Here is an 18,307-nt window from a genome sequence, read left to right on the forward strand (position 1 = left end):
ACCAGTGTAGGAAGCGCCATCCACCACCTTGGCGGAATAACGGCACCTTGCCCTCTTCCCCTTTTCTCGAAGCTGTTACCGCAGGGCTGGCTGTGTCCCCAGGGAAGGGGGGAGCCCCCAGGTCCAGCCTGTTTCTCACCGGACAGTGCTGCTCACCCGGATCCTATTTACATTATAATTGGCCGCTGGCTGTCGGGTGCAGCTGTTTCAACTTAAACCCAAGACAGTTGCTATGGAGATGGGTGACTAAAAATAAGTCACTACAGTCCTTTCCCCCTGGATTTGAGGGAATGCCGTAATTCTGGAGGTGGCTCAGTTGAACAGAAAGTATGGGGGTGAGCAACCACACGGCCCCCAGATTTCCCTGTAGGCTTATCATAGACGCCAGGCAGTCTTGTTGCTGCCGGTCCCCCGCACACAGCGCACCTGAAGACTGCTCCATTACAGAAAAGGACAGACTGACGTCAGAACTGGCAACATGACCTCAAGGCCTAGCTCCTGTGCGACTCTCAAAGGCTGTCTCTCACTTCCCAAACGCAGTCGGCTAGCACTTACTTTCAAGGCACGGCCAGAAGTTCAAGAGCCCGTTCGTGGAAACACGCAGTTGGCAGTGGCAGGTGGAAGCGGAAGGCACCTCCTGACAGGTCTGCTATCAGTTCGGCCAGGAAATGTGGTGGCTTCCCCAGGGCGCCTGGCCGGGACGGGGGACGCCCCCCGTGGTTTCCTCCGTCCTCCGTTGTGGGGCGACTCCGGTTACTTGTCCTCCCTTCTTCATGTGTCAGCTGGGGACATGGCTCCTGGCCCTGCGTCTGCCATCGCCACGGGGACGTGCGGCGCTCCTCCGGGCCTGGGGCTCGGCGAGTGGGTGCCTCCTGCCTGCTTTTACCCGCCCCCCACTGCTGCCTCTCAGGGTCCTGCCTGCTTTGGGGGGCGTTACTTTACGTGCAGGTGAAGTAACACGTCTCGACAGGGCTGCACGGTGGCAAGCACGCGCTCCCCCTGAGAACCCTTTGGGAGCAGCCCGTGTTCTGACCCCCTGGGCCATCGGTCTCCGGAGAAGGGTGAGCTGGCGGCTGGCCGAGGCGGCTGCTGAAGGCGCGTCAGGGTAGATTCTCACCGACTAGAACATGTGTCCTCCGACGTTGCTAGGAGGACATCGCAACACGCAGTCACAGGCCAAACCAGCGATGGCAGCTCACTCTGGTGTAGCTCTTACCGGGCGCCAGGGACTGGTCCAAGCGCTAATTTATCTATCAGGTCGGCCAAAAGGTTAGTTTTTTTCCCGGAAGATGGATCTCGCAGCGCTTAGTGTCTTTAACTTCACTTGAAACAATTTCGCTGGATTGTATTGTGACAGCTGTCATATCAGTGTGCATTTTTTAAAAAAGCTTATCAAAATTGGTGAATTTTTTGCATTTTAATATGGAAGGTGGAGGAAAATATGCAACATTTTCAGCATATTATGTTTATTATTTCAAGAAAGGTGGAAACACAACTGAAATGCAGAAAAGGAATTGTGCGGTGTGTGGAGAAGGTCCTGTGACCGATCACATGCCCCCTTCCCTCTGCCCCTCACACTCGTTTGTCGACCACCCGGGGCAGCCTCGTGTCCACGTGGGCTCAGCCGGGAGAGCTGTCCGAGAGCATCTGCCCCTGAGCTGGTGTCAGTGGCCCTGCTGGAGCTGATTTGCAGTGGCTCTCTTGCCGCTGGCCTGTCCTGGGGCCGAGGGCGAACCCTGTGCCTTCTTTACCAAGGGCTTGCTCTGAGCCAAGCCAGGTTACTACCACTCCTTGTAATTGCCTGGGAGGTGGGCACGGTCCATCCCTGTCTCTGAAATTGAGGAAACAGGTTTGGACAGGGTGGTTAGGTGGCTGAGGGTCACGCTGTGGGTGGCAGAGCTATGGTTCAAATCTTTGGCTCCAAGGCCAGGTTCTTAGCCAGTCACTGACTGAGGACCGCTTGCTGCTGTGTCTGGGCTCACAGGGTCACAAAGCAGGGCTTCACGCTGTGGGAGCCGCTGGCCAGCACCTCAGGGCTGTCTCCTGTGGCCTCCTCCCTCCAAGGCAGGCGAGGCGGGGGCTGCCCCCATCACGGATGGGGCTCCATGGGGCTGGACTGCGGGTGCTGGGCTGGGTGCTGACCCGGGCTCTTTTGAAAACACTCCCCAGCCTCTGCCCTGTGCTGCACCGTGGGCTCTGCTTACCTTGGTTGACCGTCAGCCCGGCACCAGTTGTCAGGTTGACTGTCCCTGTCTGCCACCTGTTAGACATAGAGGCCGGCCTCGGAGCGCCTCTCCCACGGAGTCTTGGAGATGCACCCCATCCAAGCGCACGTGCATGTGGTCGCGGCAGGGCTCTAGGATATGAGTATACCTTTCTGGTAAGGGTTGTTTATACGGAGCCTTTGTTTCCGCTCTCCTGGCCAGGGGGTCTGTCCGGTGGCTGAATCGGAGCCCCGGGTGGGGCGTGTGGGCGCCGAGTCAGCCTTTCCCGGCGTCCTTGCAGCCAGCTGCTAACGTCAGCGTGTTCTGCTTGCTCTGAGGTGGCAGCTGCTCCCTGGTGGTTACCCGTGAAAGGTGCTGACTGGAGACACCCCGAAGGGCCCGACTCGACTGTCATGCACAGGTGAGCTGCCGGGTCCTTCCCCGGGCGATGAGTTTCATTCCAGGACAGACACTGAGAGGGAGCTCGGCGGCGTCCTCACCTGTAAAAGGGTGAGAATGGTAAATTCTGCCGGGGCGTCCAACCTTCGGTGTCTCTGCGCCACACTGGAAGAAGAGTCGTCTTGGACCACATGTTAAATACACTGCGACACGTAATCACGCACACAAAACCCCATAACGTTTTAGGTACATTTAGGGTCCTCTGTCGGGCCGCACTCACAGCCGTCTGGGGTGCAGGTGGGACAGCCCTGCGACTGGTGTGCAGGGAAATAAACTGGCAGGAAGCGACGTGTTTGCAAAAAGGCCCGCACGCTGCGCCTGGCTCGCAGAGGGCTCTTCCCAGTGGGCGCTCTCCTCGTTCGTCCTGTCAAAGAGCTGTCCCTTGTAGGTGTTCCTCCCCTTTGATGGGCCAGCTACCGATCTCATGCCACGTTTAGTCACGGCCACCTGTCCCTTGCTCCTCTCGTGATTGGCCAGTAAGAAGACTGTGGACAAGCAGTGTGTCCGGCCAGGTGGCCTCCGTGGAAGCTCTGGCCTGGGCCCCGGGTCCCAGTCCCCTTCAGCCCTGCGCTGACACACTTCGGAGCCGCCGTCCGGCTGCACACCCGTGGAGCGGCAAGTCGGTCAGCGCGTCTCGGGCGGCAGGGAGATAATTAGCACGAGCAGAAATGGAGTAGCACTCGCCCGGGGGGCAGGCGGGCAGGCGGGGGACAGGCGCAGCCTCTCCGCAGCCCAGGAAACTGTTCTGCTGACCTACTTCTTCAGGTGGGGCCTCGAGCCTTGCTTTTGCTGACGTTCCAGGCTCTGGCCCCCCTGCCAGGGAGCTGGGCGTCCGTGGAGCTCAGCTGCCCGCCGGAGCCCCTTGGCAAGTGGGGGCGGTCCTTCAGGGGCTGGCGGTGCCTGTGCCTTGGAATTGGACTGGGAGGGGCACCTCAGGGTGGGGTTGGGCCTCTTGGCTCCCGATGAACATCTTTCTGGAATTTAACAGTAGGAGACAAAGCTGAGGGGGAAGGGAAACCCGGAGGGGATGCATTTTGTCCCCTGAGTCTGTTCCTGAGAGACTGCACGTCTCCTCGTTCCCACGAACAGTGTCTGGCCCCAGCAGACACTCAGTGAGCCTTGTTGGAGGAACGCGGCCGAGTTCTGTCACTGTGGGGAGCTCAGAGGCGTCCCAGGGCCCGACGAGGGAGGTGGAGCCCCCTGGCGCCGAGCTGGCAGGGGTCAAGGTTATCTGGTGCTGGGTACTTGTGTGTATCCTCTTAATCTCAGACTCTCCTAGCCTTTCCTGCCCCTCCACGTCCTTAGAAAAGAGAAGGACTTGCTTGGACTCCACTAGAGTGAGGCAGAGTAGCTGCTAAGCTGTAGCACGAAGACACAAAGTCAAGGCCAAGTGTCACAGGTTGGGCTCTGTGGACACAGGTGCTGGGACAGCTCGGTGTGCAGAACCCTTGTCTGGGGCATGCCTATGAGGGGTCCAGGTGGGGGCGTGGGATTGGGTTGAGGGGGAACCCAAGGCTGTGTGGTGGGCCCAGGGGGTGGCCGGCATGGCTGGGTCTGCTGCTCCTGCTGTGGTGGGTTAGCCCTTGGTGGCTTTGAGCTGACCTATGGCTGCCGCGGGTGCCTGGAGGGGCCGATACCCCATCAGTGGGAGCCCTGCCTCCTTCATGGGGAGCTGGGGCACCTCCATACCCGCCACCCGGTGCGGGCATGCCGCCAGGTGAGGAAGTGTTTGGAGTGTGCGTCTCAGAGGGCTTGTCACCCCTTTGGGGGCCTGGGGTGTCAGGATCCCGTGGTTGAGGGTGACAGGTGTGGCTTGCCTAGGGCTCGAGGTGGGGACCAGGACCATGTCAGTGTCATCGAGGGAGCTGAGATGACCGGGCGCCTTGCTGAAGCTGGTTCCCAGGCCCTGACCCTGTCCGTGTTCCCCTCACTCCGCTGTCCCCAGGCCAGACCACCCGGTGCTCCACGTCTCCTGGAACGACGCCGCGGCCTACTGCGCGTGGGCCGGGAAGCGCCTGCCCACAGAGGCCGAGTGGGAGTACAGCTGCCGGGGGGGCCTGCGCGACAGGTACTGGGGGCCCGTCCTGCCTCGCCCTGTGCTGACCTTTTCCAAACCTGTGGGCTCGTTCTGGTTGGAAAGTCGATCTGACAACCACTGCTCTTCTGTCCTGGCCTTTCCTCCTGCCCACAGAGTTACTCAGCAAACGACCAGTGGGTCACCACGCGTCAGGCGGGGTGGGCTCCCTGTGGCCCCGAGGCGCCCCCAGCAGGTCGGGCCTGGGTGTAGCACGGCCTCCTTGGAGCTCTTGGTCGGTGGCCTTGCTTCTCTCTCTTCTTACTCTGGTCGCTCCTACTTCTCCACCTCTGGAGCCACGAGGCGGAAAACTTGGCGTTTGGGCCACGCCTAGGAAAGGCTCCTTAAAATAGTGAAGCCTTATAAGCATGTGCGGCCTGACGGTGGCCCATCTGCTGCCACCTGAGTCTGGACGAGGCCGCCTCCCCGGCCTCCTGGAAGCCCTGTGAGCACCGTGGCTTCCTCCAGCCCCTGAGCTCTCCAGAGACTGGGGCCCTGGGGAGCTCGACGTCCCGGTTGAAAGCTTTGATGTTTACACGTTTGTAGTTTAAAACCACATAGCTCGCTCAGGGCAAGTGAGCAGCGTCCCCGCGTCCACTCTGTCACTGCCCTCTTCTGCGGTCCGGAGGCCTGGGCCTGGGGGCGGGCTGACCCTGTGTCTCCTCCCACAGGCTGTTCCCCTGGGGCAACAAGCTGCAGCCCAGAGGCCGGCATTATGCCAACATTTGGCAGGGCGAGTTTCCTGTGACCGACACCGGCGAGGATGGCTTCCGAGGCACTGCGCCCGTGAGTAGTGGGGCTTCGGGCAGTGGTGGCAGCTCTGGGGACCAGGGCGAGGAGGGATGGATGGCCGCCTGGCTCCTCCTCCTTCCTATGCTGCGCCCGCCCCCCCCCCCCCCCGCCCCCCGGCCTCCACTGTGCACAAGGAGAGGATAAGGGAGGAAATCCAAAGGCCCTGAATTCGCCCACCTCACCCTGTTAGTCTCCGGGGCACCTCCTCCCGTTTCCTGTTAACCATGCCGACGGTGGCTAGGGGTCAGCGAGTGCTGGCCGACTGCTGGGCGTGGTGCTGAGCCATCGGCACGGGTGGTTTCTGGGGGGTGGGCGTCATTGCCCCTGCATTCCAGGTGAGCCGCTGGCATGCAGTGCAGGGCGGTTTGAGTCTGAAGCCCCTGCCCACCCCCGCCGTCGGGGCCGGCACAGGTGTCTCTGGACAGAGGTGCCACCCACTCTCCCCTGTTGCTCCTGGGTCAGACTGGACACCGTCCTCAGAGTCCTTTTCCTCCCTGGTTGCCAGCAGCAACACTTTACCTGTCGTGAACAGTCCCTCACCAACACAGGGTCTTTTAGCACCTGCCTCTGAATGGGCCCTCATTTATTCACCTCTTACTGTCGCGGGTCAGGCTGTGCCTTTTCTTCCTGCTGAACATGGCGACGATGAATATCGTGTTTATAAGCAGTCGGTTGTGCCTCTGGTACTATTTTTAAGATGGAGCCCAGCAGGGAAATCAGTGAGTCAGAGACTAGAATGCTTTCTTGGTGAGGCTCTTGGATCTACGGCCGAAGCCTCTTCCAGAGCGCGTGGGCACAGCTCCCTTGGCGCACGCGCTCGTGCTCCGTGTCCCTTCTCACTGTTGCTCCTTTGCCCGTAACACCGCGTGCCACGGAGGCGGGGTTAAAAGTGTCCCTTTTCTCTCCACGCAGTGAGGGGAGCAGCCTTGTGGCGGGAACAGCCGTTCCCGGGTTTGTTGTCGCCAAGAAGGATGTTCTTTCCCTGATCCTCAATCACTTGTCACTTCTTCATATTTGTATATTTGTTTCACACAAAAATGGCTCTTCCAACGTTTATTTGTGAATGTGACCCAGATGCGTTACTTGGAACATGACCAGCTGATTCCATAATTTCAGCTGAAGTAACAAATAATAAACGTGTATCTCGTGTTTCGTCATACACAAGGCATTTTGGAAAAGATGAAGAGCGAGGAGACCCTGGACCTACTCAGAAACTTAAAAACATCTTGTGCTGTAGTGCGTAAAGCATTACGGCTTCATGTCGGGCAGAACTGGTACAAAAAGGTAAATTGCACGAGGATGTGCAGCCCTTTACGCGGGGTGGGAGTGCACACACGTGTTCGTGTGAAGTTCCGCGTGGAGCGAGTGCAGGCCCTCGGGGGGGCTGCTCCGTCAGGGTGGGCCAAGACCCCTTAGGTCGTGCAGCGGTGGCGGGTGGGGGTGGCGGCCCTGCTGTGCCCTCGCAGCCGCATTGGTTCACTCCGAAATGCACGGGTGCGAGTCCTGGGCACCACAGGACCCCTCTCCGACTCCGCCTGGGCGAGAAGCTGGCCAGCGCCTCCTGGCGTCGCAGGGCGGGGAGCGCTTCAGCTAAGGTGCTGGCTGAGGGTGCTCACAGGACCCCAGGGGTGGGCGGCGGGACAGCGGCCATTGCCTGTCACCCATGTACTGGAACAGGCAGCAGCCCCCTGCGGCGCCCCAGCCTGTGCTGGGGGGTGCTGGCCTGTCGGGCCTGTCCCCGGCTTCCTGTGGCAGGGCGCGCTGCCAAGAGTCCGGTACGAGAAAGGCCGCAGCAGCCTGGATGCCCCTCCTGGGCGCCAGCTGGGAGGAGGCGGCTGCCGCAGGCGGCCTTGAAGCCCGAGGACCAGTCGAATGCCTGTCCGTGTTAGCAGAGGCCCTGAGCCGGCTGGTCCGGGCAGGTCTGATATTTGATGGCGCTCACCGCTGCAGTTTCATGTCACCGTTTGAGTGCGTGAGCCTCCAAGGAAAACAGCCCTGGCTTCTCAGGTCAGTGCCCCTTTCAGAAAACAACGTCACCCGTGAAATAAGGACCCTGTAGTGACGTTCGGAGCTGGAACATGTGACTGGGAGCCCAGCCAACGCCCCCGGGGAGGCATGCTGTAGAGCTCCCGGGACAGAAGGAGAGCAGTAACCCGGAGCCCTCGGAGGGCCGGCTTGAGGAACGGGACCCCAGGCGAAAGAAGCCTGCCAGCCCAAGAGGCGACGTCACCGGGTATGGAATGACCCTGACCCTCTGGGACTGGTCTCAGAGAAGAACCTCAGCGCCACGCCCGCAGTCCTGGGGTGCCCGCGTGCTCCAGTCCCTGAGGGCCGGACTTGGCAGACCCGGCAAAAGTGCTCCCTCACCTGCGGTTTCATGAACTTCGCGGTTTCCCATCTGACTTTAAACGGTGCAAACTGTCGTGGCCACGGTGGCCCCAAAGGGGGCTCGCATTCCACGAGGCCGCCGCTGCGTGGCCGTTACCGTGCGGGGCCTGTGCTGCCTCTAGGCCCACTTGCCCAAAACAGGCCTGTGTGAGGTGTTTCTCGTGTTCGCTTGCTTTCTTCAGAGGCCCCTGGAAGGAAGCTTGGCTACTGTGATGAATTTGACGAGCAGCTAAAATTTGTGTGCTTCTTGGTGGCACATCCCACAGGGTAATTTTGGGGGTGGGGACGTCCAGATTTTACCTTGCTTAAGCGTCCAGTTATTTAGAGGGGAGAACAGCGCGCACCTTCGCGTAGATGCCATCTTTCCTCATCGTGTGGTGAGCTGACCAGACGACTGAATTGCGGGCCATGGCAAGGCGCTGGCCGGCTGCTGGGAGCCCCTGCCCCTGCACTCTCCTGCCCCGGAGCTGAGCCCTTCCTCCAGGGTTTCCCATCTCATCGCTCAGGGCCTGGCTCCCTCCCTGCTCTCCCTGAACAAATGAATTTCTGTTTCCCTTCCTGCGCCTTCCAGCTGTTATCTTCGACTCTCTCTGATCTTCTCCAGGTCCCGGAAAGAACAGTCTGTGCCGGTGGCCTCTCCCCTTTACTTCCCTCTGACCTTTGAACTCTGGGCTCCAATTCCAGGTCTGCCTAGATAGCCCACCCTTGCAGAGGAGGGTGCACCCGCACCCAGAAACCGCTCCTGCTGGGGGTTCTGTGCCCTTCGCTTTCATTTTCTTCCCTCGTGTTTTCCCTGCTTGTCCCACTCTGCCTTTTAGAATAGATTAAAACAATTTTTTTGGTATAGTCGTCTTCTCTCCCTCACGAAGCCGCCTGAGGTCCGTGTCACTGAGCTCCTTCCTGCCTCTCGTGGACACGTGTGGAGTTAGCGAATGCACCACTGAGCAGGCGGGACCGTGTCCCGGCGAGGGCTGAGGACCCGGCTGGGCGGGAGCTCCTGCAGCCTCCCACCTCGCAGGATGAGTTCCCGGAGCAGCTTCCCACCTCCAATGGCCCGAGCTCCCCGTGCTTCCACTGCCACATGCAGACCCGGAACCCGAGGCCAAACAGAAAGGAGTTTTAATTTATTCCTTCCTTAGTCCTACTTCAGTAGTATAGGGAAAAGATCTAAAAAAACAAGGATAACTTGATTTTTTTTAGGTTAAGAAATGAAGATTTTTGTTTGATCTTTTTTTAACCTAAAAATGGTGAACAAAGTGATAAGTCACCAAAAGAGAAAAACCGTTCTGCACTTACGGTTGTTCGGTTAAAGGGGTTTCTCGCGCCCCCTCGCCTCCTCCCCCTGCAGAAGCGTCGTAGCTCTGAGCCTGTGACGGCGTGTGGCCGGTGTCCGGCCTGCCTGTCTCGCTGATGTTGGTGCTTGCTGCGGAACCTGGACAGTTTGCCCGTAACTCCAGAGACGGTGAACTCACAGTCTCCTTGTCGGGAGAAGCCCCGTCTGTGTGGACGATAATCGCCTAGGCTACAAATCAGCATCAGGGGCATCCAGCCTTGGGGCGTCTCGGCCACACTGGAAGAACACTTGTGTGGAGCCCACGCTAAGTACACTGTGGCACGTAATCACAGAAATCTCATACCGTTTTAAGTGAGCGTCCAGTTTTGTGTCGGGCTGCATGCACAGCCATCCTGGGCCGCCGGTTGGACACCCCTGGATTAGATGCCGAGCTGCAGGGTGGGCAGTGGGGGGACAGTGTCGGCGTGGGGTCTCGGTTCTAGGTGTCGTCTGCCCCGTCAGACGCAGCAGCGCTTTTGAACCACTGTCTCTCACGCACAAGTGAGCCAATTACCGAAACTGCGGCTCGCCAGCAAACACGTTATTTGCCAATCTGACCAAATAAAAAGCAGGTATAATTTCGATTCATTCACACCTTATGGCCAGTGTTGTGCTGGCCGTTGTCACTTTGTAACCTGACGACCTCAGGGAAGGAGGTCAGCGCCCCTGACTCAGTGGTGAGGCGCTGCGTGCTGAGGTACAAATTCGGTTTGTGATCAGTATTCCTGTTACGGATGATGTTGCTGGCTTCCCGACCACGTGGCATGTATGAACTCACCTTAGATCTCTAAGTGCTTCAAGAGCTCAAAGCCGAAAAGCGTCTGTGTGTGTTTTCTTATGTTTACCTGGGCCAGATTCTAGGTTGACTGCTGGGATGAAAATCAGCACCCAGACTTTGAAGTTACAGCTCTTAGTGCTTTTCTGCACCGATGAGGTTTCCCAGCGAGGTACGCGGCCTGACGGCGCTTTGCCCATGTGGTTTCAGGTTGCCTCCTTCCCCCCGAATGGTTACGGCTTGTATGACATGGTCGGCAACGCGTGGGAGTGGACCTCCGACTGGTGGGCCGTTCACCATTCCGCTGAAGACGCGCGCAACCCGGTGAGTAGTCCTCGGCGGTCCCGCCCCCGGGGCGAGGACTCCCTGTGTTTCTTGGGTACTTATGTGCTCTTGGAATTAACCTTGGAATTCCCCCAGAGGCATACTAAGTACATGTCTCTTAGTTCAGCCCGAAAGCAGCAGCGAGTGAAAGTATCGGAGCGTTCTGTGCTGCTGCATCGTGACGTGGTGACACTGTGAGGGACTCTGCCTATAGGAATGTCTGTTCCGTCTAAATAACTGTGCAGAATGCATCCGTGTTTTGTCAGTGCCTGGTGGGGTCTGCTGCATGGTGTCCGTCGTGGAGCAAGTCGCCTGGATTTTGACTGGTGGAGGTACTGATTCAGGACCCTTCTTTGGAGAACCGAGAGTGGGTGCTTCCTGGTGGAGGTTGAGTCACCCGGTGACGTTCTCCTGAACTTGGCCGAGTGTCAGTTCAGTTCATCGTGCACCTTGGGAATCTGAGACAACCTCGCGTGTCTGAGTTGCGCCTGCTTGGGGTGGGGGATGTTGAATGCAGCTGGTGTACCGCCCTGCTTCCAAAGCCGAGGTCTCTCAGTAGGACCAACAGAAAGCGAGACACTGCGTGGCTGTGTGTGTGGGAAGCACCTCTTTTAAAAAGAACGCGTCTGAATGTTCTTTTGCTGTGTGAACAGACCGGGGGAAAAATACCGTGTAAAAATCCTGTCTCTAGCAAACTAGATATTCGTAAGTCGGGTCGAAGACCGTATATTTATACCAAAGCCAGCTCATCTGGGAACTTGGTGTGCTTAGTTTAAACCTTACCCTTTTGAAAAAAGGCACAAGAGAGAACGATAAAGAAAATTAGTTGTTTCATCTCTTCTCGTCGGAGTGGGTGAACAGCTCAGAGCCATCGAAGCCTCTGTCCGGCTCTGTGCCTCAGGCCGTTGTTCAGAAAGTGGGAGCCTTCGCCTGGTGCGCTCGGCCGCCTCCTCACCGCATAACCGCAGGCGTGCACGTGTAATCCGGACCTCGGGCCTCCTTTTGAGGATGCCGAGCTCTTCCCAAACTGTCCTTTCTCCCTCCTTTTCCTCGTCCCCCTGGGCAGGGCCGGTGGAAAGAGGGGTCAAAGACGGCTCCCGTCTTTAAAACGAAAACAGGTGGGGAAAGTCTGGTGGGGGTGTGGCTGGGAGAGGCTGCTCTCGCCTGGCGCCATGTGACTTGGCCTCGGCTGCTGGAATCAGAAATGGCGCCTTCCCCCAGATAACGCGTCTGCCTGTTTGGAGGGGTGCCCCAGGCTCTGGGCTCTGGCTCGCTGTGAGTGCCGCTATCGGACCATCTGGTGTGGAGCGCGGCGCTCTCGGCTCTGGGCTTCGTGACTGCTGGAGTTTCCCGCTCTGTAGATCGCCCTCACGGGAGGTTGTGTCTCGTGGCCTCGTCTGCATCCTGCTCTGACTCGGACGGACCTCTGCAGTGCTGAGAACTCAACCCCAGCTCCCTGGGAAGCGCACACCCACCGCTCAGCTCCTTGCAGCTTCTCCTCGTTTCTGGGGCCGCCACTGCCAGCAGACGAGCCACCATTGTCCCTTGGCAGGGTCGCTGCGCCAGCCTCCTTGCCGGGCCTCTGCCTGCCTGCTCTCTGCTCTGTTGCAGCTGGAACTGCCTTCCTGGAGAGCAGGCCCGACCCTGTCCTGCCTCCGTGTAGGAGCTTCACAGGCTTCTTGTAGTCTGAAGAAGCAAGTACAAACTCTTGAACGTGACTTCTGAAGGCTACAATTATTCAGCCCTTGCTGATTTTTCTCCCCCCCCCAACATTTAGTTATCAAATGTCCTAAAAATTCAGAAAAGTACAGAAAATAGTAAAACATACCTACCATTTAGATTTCACATATCTTAACAGTTTACTGCATTTCTTTTAACCAAAGAAAGAGAACCAAAAAACCCTTCGAGTCAACCCTCGGCATTGTCAGAATTTTCAGTTTAATCTCCCCCAGTCAGCGTATCTCACCGTGGTTTCCAGCTGCCACATAGCTCTGGTGTTGTGCCATGCAGGCCGCTCCTGTCGCCCGCTGCTGCGCCGCCTCCAAAGCGGTGGGGGGCATTCAGTGCCTGCAGCTTCTCACCTTCCCGATCTTTTACTTTTACCCGATTGTTCTTCAAAGTTACTGATTTGGCGAGTCAGGTCTTGTGCTGAGCGTCTGCCTCGCTAGCGGCCTGCGAGGTTGTTGTCTGCTTCGGTAGCTTTTCCTTTGTGACCCTGTCACGGTGTGGCCCGTCTGTCCTTTCCCTGAGGGTCTGGGAGTAAAGCCGCGCTCCCGAGAAGAGAAATAACAGAACAGTGAAATCATCTCTTTTTACCAAGTTGCTCTGGGGATTCTTTAACGTGGAAGGTGGGCAGATTTATAACAGGTGTACATGTGTCCACACGCGTGATCTCCCTATGAGTGCGTTCTTTCGTCCAGGCAGCAGAATGTCCTGGCAGCCTGCTGGGCGCGGGCCGCCAACGGGCCCCCTGGGCTGGCGGCCGCACCACCCCGACCGCCGCCGCCACCGCCGCCGCCTCACGCGGCTCCCGGTGTCTCTGTGGCTTCTCCCCTGGTGCACGGACACTGGCCACCGGATTTGCGGCTCACCGTGATGCACTGTGGCCGCATACTAACCCAGAAGTACCCACCTGCCATGTCCCCATTTCCAAATAAGGTCACTTTCCGAGGCTCCGGGTGAGTGTGAATGTGGGGACTCTCTGACCCGCTACACCCTCCCAGTAATTTTCCCGTCTTTGGCAAAGTGGTAATCGTTTCCCACAGCGGTGTCTACTCCTGCCTTGTGGTGTTTTCTGGCAAGCGCAGCTTTACCCGTCAGGCCAGGCGCACAGCTCTGTGCTCGGAGTCTGCTCTGATGGGGGTCACGTGACCTTCCATTCGTCAACGCACCAGAAGTCTGCGTTGAAGAAGGTTGAGAAGTTTGCTGTATGTAATCATACGTCAGTGAACCTGACCTAAAATTGGTTTGAAGACACAAAGCAAATCCCTTCCTGCAGTCAGCAAAGGGTTTACAGGCGTCACACAGTAGGATGGCGAACGTGTAATCACGTAATTCAGAGCGGCTGGCCAGTGCAGTGGGGTGCTGGCCAGGACGCAGGGCAACTGCGGATCAGCAGGGGCAGGGGTGGGGGATATGCCGGGTGAGGAACGCTGTGGGGTAGAGGGGCAGGGCTGGGCCTCAGAGGGTGGTGGGAGTGAGGGGGTGGGCGTGGGGAGGGTGCCGGGTACAGGCGTGAGGCCTGGGAGGAAGTGCGCATGGGAGTCTGGGCCTCCACGGGGGCTGCTGGACTCGGTGGAGTTGGTCCCACCGTAGGGGCAGCTCGCGCGCTGGACTCACGTGCTCTCTTCCCCCACAGAAAGGGCCCCCCTCCGGGAAAGACCGGGTGAAGAAAGGCGGCTCCTACATGTGCCACAAGGTAAGCCAAGTCACTGCCCTCTGTCGGGGTTCTGGCAGCAGGCTGTGGGTCCACGGTGCCCTGTAGCTCTGTGGTGCCCCGTCTGCTTCTGCGACTACAGACCTAACCGCGCCGAAGCCGGGAAGAAAGTCTGGGCACCGGCATGCGGAGCAGTGGCTCCAGAGGCAGATGGCGGGAGTGGCCTGCTGTCAGCCTGATCCCACCTGTCGAATCCGGACCCTTGAGAGGCCGGGCCCCGTGAACTGGGGTGCAGCCTATGTCTCTTCTGGGAGCACAGCCTCGACCCGTGCCGGGCTCCCTGGCTGTCTGCCTCCTGCTCAGGTTAGGAGGCCGCTGTGAGTGGGGGGCCGGGCGTCCCTGGCACGGAGTGTATGCCTTGTGAAGTGCGTGTCACCCCTAGAGCGCTTCCGCTCCCTGGGCTCCGAGGCCGTGGCCAGAGCGGACTGCTGTTGCTCAGGCGGAGCGACTCGGAGTTTCGTCAGTGACCACTTGGAGGAGTTTGGAAGGCAAACACCCCTTCCTTCCCTTTTCTTTAAGTTACGTATTTTAGCGTCTCCAGCACTTCACCTTCTGTCTTCCTGCCTCTGCACGAGATGACATTTTGCAAATTGTTGTTACAGGAAGCCTCCCGTAGTAACTCAGTCAGTCCAGGCCGTTAGAGACTTAAAACAACCCGTAAAGGCTCCAAATTAAGTTACTGATTTGACGACGGCAGTGTTGACAAACTGCGCCCAAACACAGTGGCTCTCAGACTTCACTGCACGCTAGACTCATCTGGGGTCCATAGAAAGACTGACACCTGCTTTCCTTCTGCCTCGTTCTGATTTGGTTTCTTGGAACGTGCGGAGGGCACCAGGGTCTTCACGCTGTCAAGGTGATGCGGACGGGGAGGCGGAGCTGCGTCTGGGACCCGTGGGCGAGGGGGACCACTGGTGGAGAGGGTGTGTGCGTGTCTATGGGACTCTGAGTTTTTAGCCCACTTAGTGTGATGGGAGTTCGTGGAGTTGAGCTCATCACTTTCTGCTTTACACCTGCATTTATAGGGCGATGTGGGCAAATTTACCTTTGAAATTCTCATTTTAATTTTAAATGAAAAACATTGTCCCAGGTCATCCCAGTACTTTCAAATGTTTGTATATGCATCAGTCCTTAGTCCCAGATTTCTTCTCTAATTCAGTTACTGCGAGAATATCGGAATCCTCTTGCTGGGGGTGCAGACTTCCCTGAAAACTGGATGAATCTCTCTCCACACGATAGTATCTCCAAACCTTAATTGCCGCCCATTCTGTCTCTGACACATGGTACTTTTCTTAATTGGGAATCCAGTTACTCTGTACAAATTGAGGGCCAGAAGATTTTTTTCTCAAGAAACAATGGAGAGAATGAAGCTTGTAAAAGCAATTTAAGCATGAACACTAGCATATCCCCACACCGTGCATGGGAGTATGTCTGCTTTCACATTTTAGTTTCTTATTTTAAATTTGTATTTTAGAGGTTTTGTAGTTTATTCCTTTAAAATATATTTTAACTTAGTATTTGTTTTTATTTTTATTTTCTTATTTTTTTTAGAGAGGGGAAGGGAGGGAGAAAGAGGGAGAGAAACATCAATGTGTGGTTGCCCCTCGAGCGCCCCCTACTGGGGACCTGGCCCACAACCCAGGCATGTGTTCTGACTGGGAGTTGAACCAGCGACCCTTTGGTTCACAGGTCATTGCTCAACCACTAAGCCACACCAGCCAGGGCCAGTAATATTTGTTTCTAATAAGTACATTACATGGTACAGTCGGTTTTTGTATATTTATCTTGTGTCCTGAAGCCCTGTTAGACTCATCCATGCTAATACTGGTTTTGTAGATTCTCTTGGGTTTTGTGTATAGGTAGTGAATATGGCAGTTTTGCCTCTTCCTTTTAGTCTGGGTGTCCTGTATGGTTTTTCCTGCTGTGCGGTACTGTGTAGAACCTCCACCGAAGTGTTGAACGGCAGTGGTGATAGACATTCTTCCTCATTTCTGAAGCAAGAACCGTAGGGGGTGGACACTCAGCATTTTAAGTTAAATTCGATACTGGCTGTAGTGTCTTCAAGGTCGCCCTTTGTGAGTTTGAGGGAGTCTCTTTCTATTGCTAGTTTTTTGAACAGTTTTTAACAGAAACGGACGTGTATTTTATTTGGCCAGATCCTTTTTCTGTAGCTGTTGAGATATTTGTATGGTTTTCTTTCTGCCTGTTAATATGGTGAATTCCACTCATTGGTTTTAAGTTTTCTAACGTTAAACCATCCTTGCCTTCCTGGAATACACGCACTTACTTATGATGTGTTATCCTTTCTGTATATCTTGGCTTATTTTTGCGCTCGTGTTCACGCTGGGGGTTGGCCTGTTTCGTTTTCTAGTCTGGTTCGGTCTCAGTGAGTTGCTGAGTTCATGGATTGAGTGGGAAGATATCTCCTCATCTTCAATTTCCTGGAGGGGTTTATGTAGAATTGTCTGTTTCTTTCTTAAACAAAAGGTGGGGCAAAAGTAGGTTCCCGGTTGTTAGAGTGGAAAACAACACAATAGTTAATAAGTAATAAATAGTACCAGAGTAAACCCTCTGTTTTGCGCACTCACAACTGGAAACCTACTTTTCTGTCTGACAGACTCCCCGAGGGAAGTGGTTTGGGCCTCGGGTTACAGCCCTGAATTTCATTCAGGTAACGGCTGCAGGGTTATGCGATCATCTGTTTCTTGATTAGCATCTGGGAGTCTGTGTCTTTCGAGGGATCTGTCCGTTTCATCGGAGTCTGAATTCATCGGCTCAATCTCTGTCTTTTCATTGGCTGTCGAGACCCCTTACACTTAATGTAGTTATTGGTGCGGCTGGGTTTGATTTTGACGTCTTGATATTTATTTTTCTTTCTGTCTCATCTGTTTTTTCCTATTTTTCTCCCTCTCTTTATTTTTTTCTTTTTTTGACTTCGTGGGGATTAAGTATTTTTATCACTCGATTTCTCTCCTTTGGTGTATAAGCTATCCCTCTTTGTTTTACAGCTTTAGTGATTTATTTAGAGTGTTAATTTAGTCAAGACTGAGGGACAGAGAAGATGACATTCCAGGAAGGAGAGCACCAGGAGAAGGTCACAGGCTGGCTGGGAGCTACTCCTCAAGCCCTGGCCCCTCCCACTGGGTCAAAAGTGGCAGCCCTAGCTCTGTGATGGAGCTGCGGACCCCAGAACGAGGTCTGGGCTGGGGGCCTGTGACTGCTCCCTGCTCTCCGGGTTCTCCGGACCGAGCCTTTCTGAGCCTCAGTCCTCATGTCTGTTAGGTGCAAATTTGGTCACACCCGTGAGAGGTTTGGAGGAGGGACGGACGGATGAAGCACCTGGGGAAGTAGCGCCTCGCTCAGGGGAGGGTCTCAGTGACTGCTGCTGGGGACGCCAGTGTCCTGGGCGCCATCTCTGTTATAATCAGGCTGTTTCCCCTCCTTTTTTTGCATGTGGATCCAGCTAACGAATTCCTGGTGAGGTGGGGGAATCCTGGAGATGATTCCTAGGGCATAGGTGAAAAACACCAAAAGAAAGAAAATGAACTTTACAAAAAAGAGAGAATAATGTAACTCATTTAGAAAAAAACCACCTTGCTTCCACAGTGGCTGACGTTTGGCCGGAGGCCGGTACCACTGCATGACTGCGGTCAGTGTGATGGTGACTGGTGACCGGTGACTGGTGAGAGGCCCTCCCATGTCAGTGAGGTGGCAAGGCCCAGGAGGGGAAGCGAGGCCACGCGGCCTCTGGGCAGCGGCAAGGCTCTGGGGTGGGGTCCAGAGGGCTCTGGTTCTGCACGCGTCGCTCATCGGCTGTGGGGCCTGGGCACCCTGGGCCTCAGTTTCTCTGCGGGTGTACAAGTCAGAACCTGGCCACGCAGTGCCCGCCTGCCCGGTCACTGGGAGGGCGCCGTGAGTGCAAGCCCGGGACGCTCTTAGAGCCGTTCACCTAGTGAGTGCTCAGCAATACCAGCCGTCGTTGTCGAGTGGGTTCAGTTCATCTCGGTGGGGCCTCCGCTCAACCTGCAGCGGGGGAGACCCCCACTGTCCCCCTACCCCTTACACCAGGCTCTGGAGTCAGTGGCACCGGGAGGCCCGGCGGTCGAGGGTGGTTGTCTGTGATGAGGTTTATAATGAGTGTCTATAACGGGCTGCCGTTACCGGATGCCCTCCTCTGTCCCGGAAAGCCTCCCTCTCACAGAAGCCCCGCTGTGCCCCACTTGCCGTCGAAGCCCCAAGGCGGGTAGGTCATTGTCTCCAGTGGATTGTCCCCGAGTCCAGGATGACATTCTTAGCTCAGGTATTGAGATCAGTTTCACACATAATTAGCCACTTTGATGAAATGTTCTTAATTAGTAAAGTGACCCATATTTCAGCCGCTCAAAGATCTAACCGCGCTAATAATAACCATTTTCGGTTCTAAAAGTGGACTTGGGATAAGGGAGCAGCGAGGACGTTCAAATCAGGCCGCTTCCTCCTCGAGTGCGTGTCCCTTCGTGCCCCAGCCCTGGGGTTTAGACGG

At 56.4% G+C, this 18,307-nt stretch overlaps 1 protein-coding gene across 3 annotated transcripts in view; it reads left to right on the forward strand.

Annotated features, from left to right (window-relative positions):
- SUMF1 (sulfatase modifying factor 1) overlaps positions 1-18,307 on the forward strand; it is a 62,557-nt gene that overhangs the window by 20,755 nt on the left and 23,495 nt on the right. For 2 of the 3 annotated variants that reach the window (XM_071222169.1, XM_024565803.3), the window contains exons 4-8: positions 2,543-2,625; positions 4,609-4,731; positions 5,409-5,523; positions 10,236-10,349; positions 13,708-13,767. In XM_071222169.1, coding sequence (XP_071078270.1) covers positions 2,543-2,625; positions 4,609-4,731; positions 5,409-5,523; positions 10,236-10,349; positions 13,708-13,767 — 495 coding nt within the window. The remainder of the gene's footprint in view (positions 1-2,542; positions 2,626-4,608; positions 4,732-5,408; positions 5,524-10,235; positions 10,350-13,707; positions 13,768-18,307) is intronic. The other variant, XM_053929367.1, reaches the window with a different exon arrangement.

This window comes from Desmodus rotundus, chromosome 8 (genome assembly GCF_022682495.2).
Source record: "Desmodus rotundus isolate HL8 chromosome 8, HLdesRot8A.1, whole genome shotgun sequence".
NCBI classification, from domain to species: Eukaryota; Metazoa; Chordata; class Mammalia; order Chiroptera; family Phyllostomidae; genus Desmodus; species Desmodus rotundus.